Source organism: Thalia democratica, chromosome 2, assembly GCF_965202585.1.
Source record: "Thalia democratica chromosome 2, ktThaDemo2.hap1.1, whole genome shotgun sequence".
In the NCBI taxonomy this organism is placed as follows: Eukaryota; Metazoa; Chordata; class Thaliacea; order Salpida; family Salpidae; genus Thalia; species Thalia democratica.
The window spans coordinates 79,977,936-79,991,973 of NC_139166.1; the positions used below are offsets into that span (position 1 = coordinate 79,977,936).

Here is a 14,038-nt window from a genome sequence, read left to right on the forward strand (position 1 = left end):
AGATTTATTAAAAAAAAAATTATTTAAGAAAATAACTTAAAAAAAATTGAAAAACCTTTGAAAATTAAAGCAAATAAAGGAATAAAAAAAAATTAATTAATTTAAAAGACTCAAAAAATGTTAGCTTACTTATGAATATTAATTTTTAAGAAGGCTTTAAAGTTAAAACTAACAGTAGAAAAAATTTAGACAAAACAAATTGTTATTATAATGAAAATACAGCAACTTTAATAGTTTTTTATTTTGCCTCAACTTTATCTAAAAAATATTTGATTTTACATCATACTAAGAATGGTTATTCTATTAATATTTAACTTGACAAAAAAATAAATGTCTTATTAGACTTGGCAAAGAAATCAAAAATTCTACAAACAATAAAAAATATTATGTAGAAACTGCAAGTTTATTTAAAGTAAAATTTATTTTACTAAGTAGAAAATAATTGCTTATTTACTGCTGAATATTAAAACAATAAACGAGTATCAACTTATAACTAATTGAAACTTTTGATGTTTGAAAAAAAAAAACAGCTTGACTACTAAGTTAAAAACACAAAAGTAAAATAAGCAAGCTCATATATAAATTTTACGAAGTCTCTAACTTACAATTTAGATTAAACACACTAATATTATAATAAACAAATACAGCAAATGCAATAATATTTCTTTTATTCCATCTTCAGTTAAAAAACATTGATTAATTAAACATCAAACTATTAATAACTGATTTACTAATATTTAATTTTAAAAAATCTAATTATACTTGGCAATAAATTAAAAAGCTTACAAACAAATAAAATGTTGTGTACAAAATATTTTTTTTTAAAGAATAACTTACATTACTCAGTTAAGAAATTTTACAGAATTTTGAAAAAAAATTATAAAAAAAAAAAAAATTGACTAAGTAAAAAACTCAAAAGTAAAACAAGCAAACTAAATAATGTTAAGTTTTACAAAGGCTCTAAAGTTAAAACTAAATGGAGCTTACAGTTTAGATATTACAAACTTATATTTTAATAAAAAACACAGCAACTATAATGATACTCCATTTTAGCTTCAACTTTACTTGAAAAGTATTGGATTAAATACCAAATTTAAAATAATATTTTTGCTTATTTTTAACTAAACAAACAGAGGAATGCATAATGAAGCTTGGCAAGTAAATTAAAAAGTTTACAAACAAAGAAAATTTTATGTACAAACTACAACATTTTAAAGAAAAACTAAACTTGCTTAGTACAGAAAATAGTCACTACTAAATGTCTACCTAAAAAATAAATCTAAAGTTCTAACTTTGCAAACATAAATACTTAGACTCTTACGTTTCACCTTTGTAACTAAAATTCATTCTTCTCTCCTTTTGGTTGATAAATTTCTCCATCACCTCTTCCTTGAAGCTAGTACAATTTTTAATTAAGTCCCTACCTATCGAAATAACACTTAAAGAATTTAACCTTGACTGACCCATGGTGTTTCTCAAAAATGTTTTTATCCATTTCAAAGATGAAAATGTTCTTTCAGCTTCTACACTAGTCATGGGAATAGTTATCAAAATTCTAAGAAGCTTTGAAGTTTCGTTAAATATTTTCGTCAGGTTATGTTCTTCAAGATATAGCAGTATTTTAACTAAACCATCCTGATGCATTTCTTTACGTGAATAAAATGTTTTCAGTTCTCGTTCTAACTGTTTACATTCAACAACAGGATAGCACTTCTTCACTGTTTCTATAAGTTCTAAAGGAATACAAGATTTATAAACAGTAAAATATTTTGCCAAAAATAGCTGCGAAATTTTCAAATGGCCTGAAAACTTGAACCTTTCAGTAATGTTGAAACTGACACTATCACACACTTCTTTTGCTGAAGAAGAAAGGCTTTTTTTAACATTCTCTGTACTACTTGAACATCTTATACTGTTGACTGCAGCTTGAAATGTTTCCAAATGCTGTTCAACTTTTTGAACAGTTAGGTCTTTGCATTGCATAATGTTATATAAAATTTCAACTGCAGGCATAATTTCTGAAAACAATTTCAGCCAAAAATTAAAATTATCATCATTTAAAGTCCTAATACAGTTTTCTGCTGCAGCTATTGTGGAATAACCAAAACGGTCCGGGTTATCTACAATTAAATTAAATCCTGCAAGTAATTCCTGTTTATTGAAAGAAACTCTAAGAACAGTTTTGGAGTTGTAGTTCCACCTGGTTTTACTTCCAGAAGGAATATTCACTTCTAGAGCACGTTTTCTATCTGGCGACTTTGAAAAAAAAGAAGGAATTTGGTCTAGCTTAGCAAAAAAAGTTTAGCTTCTTTGTTGCAGCTAGCTGCTTTTGATAGAATTAAATTAAGCTGATGAGCTGCACAGTGAACGTAGTGAGCATTTTCATAAACTTGCTTCACTTTTACATGTACCCCTCCAATCCTTTCCCGCATGACTGAAGCACCATCATAGGTCTGTGCAACTACTTTCGTTTTATCTCCTTTCAAGATTTTCTCTAGCTCTGTCAGGATGACATTGGCTATTCCATCAGCATTGACTCTGTCTGGCTGGAAGAAGCCCCAAAATCTTTCAACTACTTTACAGTTGTGTATATATCTGATAACTAATGATAGTTGATTTTGGATAGAAACGTCTGTGGTTTCATCAGCAACTATAGCTATGAAAGGTGCTTCACTGACTTGAGCAATAACTTTGTTTTTATAAATCTGAAGAACACATTCAAGTATTTCATTTTGTATAGTTGCTGAATTTCCTTTGAATACTGTACTGTTTTCCAGGTGGTCACTAACATCTTTATCAAGAACGCCTGCAAAATTTAGCAGAGATCTAAAACAACCTGGATTTAATGAGTCTCTTTTTTCATCACCTCCTCTGAGTGAAACCTCTTGGAAACCACAAAAAAGAATACTGTCAATAATTATTGACAAAACTTTTCTGTTTTTCTGAACTTTGGTATTGTGCTTATCAATACTATCCTTGTAGCTTTGACTTAAAAAGGTACTAACAGTAACAGTATTTTTTCCTAATAAATTAAAAGAGACCATGCTGTTTATATGGTCAAGTGAACATTCATGGCTTTTGCATCTTGCAGAGATGTTAGAAACATTTTTGAAGCCAGTTTTAGTCCATGCTGGTTCCTTCCCAAAGAGCAAGCATGGGAAACAAAATAGAGCTTTTGTTTCCGAGCATCCGGACAGCCATTTGTGTTTGGAGTAAAAACTTTTGTTGAACTTCCTCTTAACTGTTTTACCTATATCAAAAGTTTAAACATTATTAAATCAGCTTAACAATTTTAAAAGACTCAACTTTTTATACATAAAATAATATATAAAATATATTGTTTTAATTAGATTTAAAGATAAGAAATCTGACTATGCAACTTTTATTTCTAATTTTTTCTCTAGGATTTAGGTATATCTGGATATTTAAAATCAAAAAAAGTTATTGTGACAACAACAATTTAAAACTTACTGAATAAACAAGGAAATATACATATCTTTCTCATAGATTACTTTTTAATTATACCCTTTGATCTTTTAAGATTTTAAAGCAATTTGTATTTAAGTTAAAAAGTCATAAATTTAATTACATTTACCATCTTTAATTTCATTTCTATTTAAGTAAGAAATTTATTGTAAGAACTTTCACTGAACTATTACTGAAATTTTTAACTATTCTACTGGCTTAACTTTTTATAAGCATAAAAACATAAATCTAGATTAGAATTTTTTATATAAAAATTTCTAATAACTTTAAATCTTTAAAAGTTTTGGCACTGCATATCAACAAAGCTTAAACAAACAAACTAAACCTCAGAAGCTTTAAAAGTGTGTAGTATTTAAAATATTAAACTAGTATCTTTAATTAAAAAAAAAAACCTTTTGAAATAAACTCTTGCTCAATTGAAAGATCTGGGGTTGGTCTACTCTGTTTTAATATAAGCTTATCAGCCTCTGTTAACTTTGATAACTGGCATGATTTAAGCTTAGAAACTGTCCAATTTACTTGACTAGTATTTTTCTGCATATTCCTACTTATATAATCTATAAAAAAAGCAATTACCTTGTTCAACATAAAATTGTTTTAACTATACAGAGTAAACTAATAAACAATTTCAATATTAAAAAAAATATAAAAGCAAAGTTGTCACTCTTTGAGTCAAAAAAACTATTATGAGTGACTTTAAAACGCCCTGAGTCACCCTGTGTTTTTAAGAAAAATCAAAATACCCTGAGTTTCCCTGAGATTTTTTAGAATTTATAAAGTCATTAAGTTTCACTGAGTACCCAGAGTGTGCAGCAATCCTGAATATAGCTAAAAAAAAGATTAAAATAATTTCAAAAACAAAGAACTTTATTTTATCAATAACTTCAAGGACATAAAAATATTTTTAATAAAAATATATTATTATTATAAAGTTTGAAAAAAACTGAATTTTTGCTACACCTGAAGACAAGCTTTGCTTTTAAGGGCATAGGGGGGATGAAACACTTTCTTCACAATTTGATCTTATTTTATGTAGTTTTTACAAAGCTACAAGATGCTTTTTACAGATTTTAAAAATTCAATATATTTTTTTAGATATAGCTGGTCAAAGGCAATAAAAGGTTCCTTATGGGAGGCACAAACTAAAACAGCGCTTAAAAAAAATGTTTTACCCCCCCCCCCCTCCCCCTTTTATGCCCTTAAAATCTACTTTAGAATTATTTGACTGAAATTATTTTATAAAGTTTTAATTTAACTACAACTCATCTTTTATCAATATAAAAAAATCATATTAACTTTTGAGATATGGTAACTCACAGTCAGAGGTACAAAGGAATCCTTATTAATATAATAAAAACTCAAACAAGAAATAAATCAAATCACTAAAATCATATCTTTTTTTTTTTATAAGTTGGCCTCAAAATCTTTAGATGTTTCTTTTATAAAAAAACAAATTGCTGAAATATATATTTGAAACACTAAGAAAAAAAAAGTTATAACAAAAGTTTTTTTTGTCTATATAAAAATATATATTAATACTTAAAAATTTAAAATTTCTTTTCAACAAAAGTAAACAAATTTTATAAAACTTAGGATGAAAAAGTTTGATAAAAATTGCTTTAAGAATGAAGGAGAATATAGGTCTTCAGTAAAAATGTATTCTTTTGCTGTTTTGATTTGCTCCTTGTATAATAAATCATTGTACTTTCTGGCTTTGACCGGTTGTAACTAAAAGTTTAATTGGAAATTTCAAGTTTATTAAAGAGTAACTATTAGCTTTTTGAAAAAGTTAAAATAAGAACAACATTTAAAAAAGTGCCTATAAACCTTCCCCCCTTACCCCTCACTATTTTGCACTTATTTTTTTTACAAACATTAAGATTTTTATTAACTTTTTTTCTAATGTTAATGTTTTTTTTTGGAGGTTTAAAATTCAATAGTTTAAAAGGGTATCTTTTCTTTATTTAATTTTAATATATTTTTCATTTTGATGACAGTATTTTTCTCAGGAGCTCAATTTTTTTAAGTTTAGTTGGTGAGGCTGTTGAACTTTTAAAGAATTTCAAAGATAATTTATAAATAAGTAACCCTTATAGCAGTAAAAAATTGTTTAGTTAGTTTTCATGTGGCCATAGGGGTAAAAGACTTTTTTTTTAATTTTAGATAAGCTTGTTATTTTCAGAGTAAAAAACTAAAACTGCTTTAGTCAGCCTGAATATTTTCATAATTTGGTCTGTTTTAATTTATCTTGGGTCATCTTGAGTTTTTAACATTTCTAAGTTATCCTGATTATGAGGCAAGGCAATCATATTTCAACAATTTTGTCTAAAACTTTTGCTTTGTTTATAAAAAAATTAAACCAAAAGTCATAAAAAGTAGACTAACTTTTCCTAAAATGTTAAACTACTCTAAGTAATCAAAGTTTCTAAGTTAAGGCTATTTACTTTATTTAAATATGTGACTGTTTCAATAATACTAATTTTCATTTAATATAAATCTAAATTATTTTTCTAGTGAACTAGAAGTTAATAATAAACTTCTTATTTTTTTTTTCAGAACTTAAACTTTACATTTAAAAATAATTTAATTAAATATTTAATTAATTTTATGATAACAATAATCAGTTATAATTAAGTTTATGTATGCAGATTAAAATAAAAAACCAAATTTCATAGACTTTAGTGATTTAATGTTCTTATCTTTTTATTTCAAAATATTTAATTCATGACAAGTTTTGTTCTTTTATTGTCCAGTTTTAATAGAAGTGATCTCTTAAATTTAAAAAAAACATGTGGGTATATAAACTCAAGTTTAATCCTTTGCAGTAGCTTAGCTTTGTTTTTATTTTATGTTTATAACAGCTTGTAGATGATACTTAAGCATGTCCTGTTTTAGGGAATTTTCAACTTAGTTTACTTACCGCAAGATATTGATTTTGCGGTAATTCTTGAAGAAATTTTGCTTTTTTGAGTTCATTTGCGGCAGTCAGCTAAGAGTTTGCGGCAGTGAAGTGGGCAAAATGGTCGTTTTCAAAATTTGAGTTTTAAAAGAGATTTCGTTCTAAAAAATAACGAAAACGCTACAGATTTTTTTTTTTTACAAAATTTCAAGGTGGTGCAGTTGCGGCAGTGCAACACCCCACGCGACGCCCCTGGAAAGTATACCGTATCTATGATATAGGTTCAGATAGTTCTTACCTTTTAGCAAGAGTCCTTCATATACAATTACTTTAAATATACATTATTTTTTTCCATCAAAAGGAAACATTTATTTTTTCAAAAACCAATACACTTTTTTTTTTGAATATCTCTACAGAAAGACAAAAACAACCTAAAATCATAAGGTAATTTACAAAACTATTATTAAAATGTGTAATTAATTTATAAATCTAAAAAAAATAAAAAAATTTGAATAACCTTTTCAAACAAAATAGTTATCAGTCATCTAATTTACAATACTAAAGATAAAAAATTATGAACAAAAGGTTTAATTATACAATACATTTAATAATATATAATTAAAAGATTAGCTTGTCATGTTACATGACTTCGTATAATTGTTAATTATTGCACGAGTATACACTACCTTGATAAGAACTTTATGCACAAAGCTTCAAGTTTAAAAAAAATCAAAGTAGAGTAATCGATGTTTATCTTAGTATCTAGTTTATATATGTAAACATACATAAATAATTGAAGTATAATTTGTTTAAAGATTAAAAGTGAGTTATAAGCAAATAATTAGTTGTTAATTGTCTGTATTCCCTAATTGGTTACTAAAATAGTTTAAAATATTTTCGCTAGTTCACTATACATGCTAAAAACTGTATAACGAGAAATACGTTTGTTTTTACTGTTATATCTTTTATTCTAGACATTTTTCGATTGATTTTAAAACTACTTATTTTCGTTTACATAACACTTGCGACAAATTAGAAGAACAATAATGGTTTTAGCGTTATAATTTCGTTATTTCTGGTTAAGTACTTATGACAAGTCTGTTGTCCCTATCTATATTCGAGTTATTTTACGGTAAAATTGCTTTATTTTTATTGAAAACTAATTACTGTTTTTTTTATATTAGTGTATCCGAGCTGAAATAAAAATAAAAGTTTGAATTGAATATGAGTTTAATGAAAACGTAAGAACATTACGTTTACATTAAAACTATTGACTTTATATTTTTAACTATTAGTTAATTAATACTAAGTATGACCTTCAATCATAAATTATCTAAAATGAAGCTTTATATAAGGCAGAGGGTTTTTGATAAAAACGGTTCTAGCTAAAAGAGCTAGTGATGACTAAAAATTCAAAACTGATATAGATTAAATATTTTTTGAAATCAGGTTGTGTCGAAGGTTTTGAAAAAGATTTTTTATTTTTAAATTTTCGATATAAAAATCAAATATTTTCAAAATCAAAACCAGTTCTTTCTTTGGTTAAAAGCAAAGTTTCAGACTTAAACTACGTGTTTTTTTAGTTTTTAACTGTTCATTAAAAAAAGTGCTTTATTAACTTATCATTAGTGTTTCGACTAAACATAATATATATAATTTTAAAGGGATACACAGGTTTTTTAAAAATGTTAGTGTGCACAAATTTTGAATACCTTTAATATCACTAATTTAGCATGTCAGACTCAATTACTTTTAGTTTCAAGATTAATTGACCAGAATTTTTTTGATTCAAAATCAATTGTCATTTTGAAAAAGAAAATAAATTTAGACTAAAGTAATTTTGATAAAAATATCCTGACAATAGGCTTTGTCTTTTAATGGTTGCGAAAATTTTGGTTTGATTTAGCCTTATGTAATATAAATTAATAATTTACAGAAAGCTAAACAAACTTCATTCCAAATAATAAGATATGTCTGAAGACTTGTTGAAAATTGTATGCAAGCATTGAAAGCAGTTAGAATTATGTGAAACTCATAAAATTGTAAAAAAGCACTTTGCTCAAGCTTTCAAAACTTCCTATAACATGCGAAGTTTTAACTGAAACCCGCATTGGTTGTACTGTAAATATGCTGCAGAAAAGAAACTTGCACAAAGATATATACAAAGAAAAAGCACACAGAGTCTAATGTGCTAAGTAAACCACTTATCAGAAAATGGGAAACGTTAGCTATAGTAAATATTGATTGTATTACGACAACTGTGTAAAAGACAGAACAGTTAAAAAACTAGTTGCAAACTCTACCAGCAAAAATGAAATCAAGGTTAACACTGAAAAATTGAAAACTTGTAAACAAATAAGTTTTGGAGAGGCGATGAATAATTATCGGCCGAAAAGCAATATAAGAAAAATGTCTCCAACAGTAGTAGATGATAGTTTTGATGTTCCAACTTTGCTGTACCAACTTGTCAACTACATGAAAGGAAAGAAACCAGTTACGATATCATAACCATCACAACAAAACTCTTGATAAATGATGAACAGTTTATAAACTTTTCCACATATAGAAAACGAGGAAGAACTGTTTTATTACGTTGTGAATCAGAGGCTTGCACTTATAATTCAGCTTTTCTGTAAAATCCAGCAAACTACATAAGATATTTAACAATGAACATTTAGGTCATTGTAAACTTAAGTTTATACCTGCCTTTTAAGACTGCAAGACCGATATGAGAAAATTGTAACGCTGTTCAGTTGAATAATTTAGAAGTTAGTAACAAAGCATATTTGAAACATACCAATCATATTTGAAGCACCTTTGCAATACAGACTTTGAAAAATCTATTGTTAAAAACGAAAGTCTTGCGTGGAAATCAGTTTACGAAGAGCTCAGACAAAATCGAGATAACAAAATGCACGCCGTGAAAGACAAAATTAGTAGCAACCTCAAGAAATGCGATCATGCAAAAAACAGTACCGTTTTTTTGAAGCTGGCAAGGTGAAACCGTAGTAAAGAAACTGAAACTAGTCGATTTAATTCCTACATCAGGCCTGCTGTTATTGGACCAACGTCGTATAGAAGATCTGTCCGACCCAAAGAGATTAAAATTAAAAAGAAGACGGTAGCTCCGCTGATGGATAGAGCAAGATAGCAAGATAGTTTAAAAATAGATTTCGTAGATGATATTGAAAGACAACCGTACAAACTTCCGCAACACAATGTTAAAACTTTGTGTGTTTAGTATCGTTTCTTGTTTAAAATAAATTGTATAAACAATTGTTATTGAATATATATAATAACTTAATCATAGAAGTTAAAATTATGTTACCAGTTAATGTAAAATGATTATGAGAATTCTAATTTCCTTAAACATTAAGTAAACAATTTATCAATATAGTTTTTAACTTTTGAAATTTAATCGTTTACTTGATGTATTAACAAGCTATTAAGTTTCGAATACTTATTACGATTTATACTTACTATAATTGACATAGTTAATAAAATGAAAAACATTAAACCAAACTTTTTTCTTTTAGTTTAATAAAACTTGAGGTTACTTAACCGAAAAAATGAAGTATTTTTTCAGTTACTACTTCAAAATTCTTAAAAAATCTGCAATGAATATTTTTCATTCCTTTGTTTGTTAAAAAAAGTTTTCCAAATTGATGACTACTCAAATGTTAATAAATGATGTTTTGTACCGTAGAAGGGTCTTAAAGTCAAAGTATAAAGTCTAAACAGTCGTAAACAGTCTGCTGCAATCCGTATAAGGCAATGTCACGCTCTGATAAGCACGCAGACTCCTTGTTGAGATTTAATCTCTGCACGATATGCGATGCTTGCATGTTTATGTTGAAAATATTCGCCTCATATTTTTTTCTTGCTAACTTGAGTCGTCTTGTTTTCGTCTTTTTCATTTTTAGGTAAACCATTAGTTTAATCTAAGTATTTCGTTTGCGCTATAAGTTAATTAATAATATGTACTAGAATTCTTAGTATATAAACTTAAATTGATGTAATATTCGATGTTAAAAATATAGTGTTAGAGTCTGCTAATGCAGTTTAATTCAAAGCATTTAACTTAAAAAATACTAACAATTGTTTAATATACATTGCATACATTTAAAATTCTTAAAAGTTACAAAATTGAGTCTTAAAACAGTGCGTTGGTTGTTATTTGTTTTTCTTAACGCTAAACAAACATAACTAAATTTTATTATAATTGCTTAAATTATGAACCTGCTAATTTTTTACAGAGTTTTGTAAGCATTTAGCTTTAAATTTTAGGCTATATGAAAAAGAATGTAAACTTTTAAAGGTCGTGAAAAGTTTTTTTGATTAAAAAAAATAAATATAAAATAAATGTTTTTATTCTTACATATCAAAACTATTGATTTCAAAATAACGCAAGTGTTAAACTTTTTTTGATTTTCTACAAAAATATTGATTTTTAAATAGTTCAATATAAATCAGTTGTCAAACGATAATTTATTTTATACATTTAGTCATATATACTCAGCTTTTTTTTATGTATAAACTAATAGTATTAAATTTTTATAATATAGTTAATTTTCTTTAAATAAATTTATACTCCTCTAAGCATCATAAATGTCAAAAAGTTGTAGTAATCAGGTACCTTTAACTTTAATAAATATGCTTGTTTTGTTCAATTACGATGTGTCACGTTGACATTCAGATACTTTTTAAGTGTCGGTAAAGTAACCAATGTTTTTAAAATTGAAATTAAAAAAGGTATGCATGTAAACATATTTTGAAGCAATTTTGATATAACATCGTCATGCTCCAATAAGTACACGATTCAAGATGTTTTTGTCTCAGAATATTTTTTTAACATCTCCTTTTGCTTAATTCTCGCTCAGGCACGTATTAATGCTTTATTGTGAAAATGTTTTAACTTTGTCGAAAAAATGTAAAAAATTATGTATAATATTATACTTTGTGTTAATTATAGTTATAAAATTGCTAAGATATTTTATATGAATTTATGATTTCATATACTCATCAAAACCTTTAAATTTATTCAGTTGAAGTACAACTAAACGGTCAATTTAATTATAGTTTTGGTATTTCTTTATATTTTCATCGTGAATTTGATTCAAATCCTTTAAAAAATTATAAGAAAAGTGTGTTTTGTTTTTACTTTCCTATACTAATTCAAATATTTTATTTTAAATCTAATAACATAAAAATTTCATAGCTTATTTTTTACTTTTTTTAGTTCTATATCTCAATATGGTCTATAGTTTGATATATTCTAAAATTTCTTTTTATCAACTATACACCAAATTGAACTGACAGTATGGTTTATGTTTTCATTTCAATACATTGTTTATGCTGCAGTTTATTATCCTTGTTTTAATAAGACTAACAATAGGACTTAAAATGACTAAATATATTTTACATCATTAAATACTTAAATGGTTGGTTAAAATTAAACTTAATTTATTTTTCGTCTTCTTCCTTTGTGACAATCAGTCTTTACACACCCAAAACAAACTTAACAGTTTGTAACAATTTGTTCCCACTCATTCAGCAGAGAATTTAATGCATCATTGATCACGGTTTTGTAAACAAAGTAATTGACCAACATAACCGATCATTTTGACATTTGCTGTAAACAGGGTTTGTTATGAATTAAAATATTGCTTAATTAAGTGTGAAGTAGAAATAAGGATAGTTGGTTTTTAAAACGTTTTGTAATTACTGAAGTTTATTTTATATCGTTATTTTGATTCTATTTTGTATTGATAATCTAACTTCCTTTAGATTTTTTAAATGACGATCTATTACACTAAACAATTTAACACAGTTAAAATCATAGGCTAGTTTTTTACAGAACAAATAGTTAAATAGATATCATAGCTGAAGTTCACTTAATTAATTTTTGGATTATTCTATTTAAGAAAGTAAATAATTGTACTTACTTCAACTTAAAAAATCGAACTTAATTGGTAGAATTTAAAATTTAAATAACAATTTCATTAAGTTGGTTAGTTAAAATGAATTTCGTAAATTTATACTAAAACACGTTTGAAGTACAAAAGTTTGAGTATTTTTTTTATGTATCTTCTTTTGTTCATTCTATTTAAGTATATAGTAAATAAATTATATTTAAAGCGTAATATAACAACAGTATACATTTTATAACCAATATTATTATGAAGAAAATTTTTTTTTGGTAATAAGATGTATATTTATCAAGTTTCCTTTTAATACACAATAAATTAATTTATATACACGTTTTGTCAAAAAACAATATCAGCCTTATTTGTGCATTAGTACAAGCATTTATTTGTTCAAAATTTGGTATTGAATAAATAAAAATTAATGTAAAGAAAAAACTTCAAAAATTTACAAATACTTTTTGTTTAAAAATAAACCTTATAAGCTAATTTTAGAACTTAATTAAACATGAATTTATTTTTTTTTAAATAGGCTCAACTATGATAAATAAATACAATAGTAAGGCTTAAGCTAGCCTATTTTATTTGTTCAGATATTTATTTCAAACCTCGTTTGAACGTTTTGTATAGTTGTAAATAAACATTTAACATTTAAGAAACATTGTTTAATTTCCACAGAAAGAGTAATTGAGTTCATACAAAATGCAAAAAAGTGTATTATATTGCTGTACTTAGCTCAAACCGTAATTTGTAAGTTTTTAATTATATAAATAATTTTAATTTACTTTTGGACTTACAGTCTGTCTATTACTTAAACACTTCTGATTTTACATAACTTTTTAGAATAGCACAAGTAATTTTGTTGATAGAAAACTTAAAACCTAATACTTTTGAATAAATATCTAAAATCAATTTTGTTTAGTTTTTTAATATTGCAAAATTTGATTTTATAAAAAAACAGAAAATTATAGCGTTTTTATGGCATTTTTTCCCGAATTTTAAAGATAAAAAATGTTTTTGCAATGAAGTTTTATTATTCTAAGTTGTTCAAAACACTTAAAATGTAAACATTTAGTTGTTTAAAAGAAAAATAGTATATTTTAAGCTACAGGGTCTATATATGTATATATAAAGAGAATAAGGTGATTACTTGAACTAATTCACTTTCTACTGAGCCTACTTAAAGAGCTTATAAATAATTTATTAGAAAAATGAGGTTTTAAACATTCCAGTACATACGCTTTACAAAGACAAAAAAGATTGTCTTTAATCTTTAGCTGGTGCAATTTAAAATAAAAAGCACTTTGGTAAACATATATTGTATTTTGTTTGCTGTATAACTTTTGCATCTATGTTTACCAAAATTCCTTTTATTTTAAGTTGAGCCAGCTGAAGACAAAAGACAATCTTTTTTGTCATTATGAAACGTACGTACTGGAATTTTAAAAATCACATTTTTCTATTAAATTACATATAGATATATATATATATATACATATATATATGTAACTTTTTATTACTTAAAACCATTTTAGTTTCATAGTATTAAGTTTTTTAAAACAATCTCTTAAGTTATACTTAAAAATATTAATTAATAAGTAAGAAAAATTATTTTTGTATCATACAAGAAAAATGCAAAAAAATTAGACAAACAATTAACCTAAAAACTTAAATTTTATTTTGCGTATAATATTGAAGTATATATTGTAGTATAGCAGCTTTCTAACAA

At 25.6% G+C, this 14,038-nt stretch overlaps 1 protein-coding gene across 1 annotated transcript; it reads right to left on the reverse strand.

The window, feature by feature from the left end:
- Positions 1-1,317: 1,317 nt before the first annotated feature.
- Positions 1,318-4,026, reverse strand: LOC145829001 (zinc finger MYM-type protein 1-like). Its single transcript, XM_082936743.1, has 3 exons — positions 3,879-4,026; positions 2,391-3,250; positions 1,318-2,256 (listed from the first exon to the last, which is right to left on the reverse strand). The coding sequence occupies exons 1-3, from the start codon at positions 4,024-4,026 to the stop codon at positions 1,318-1,320; spliced, it is 1,947 nt and encodes a 648-aa protein (XP_082792869.1).
- Between the last annotated feature and the right edge of the window lie 10,012 nt (positions 4,027-14,038).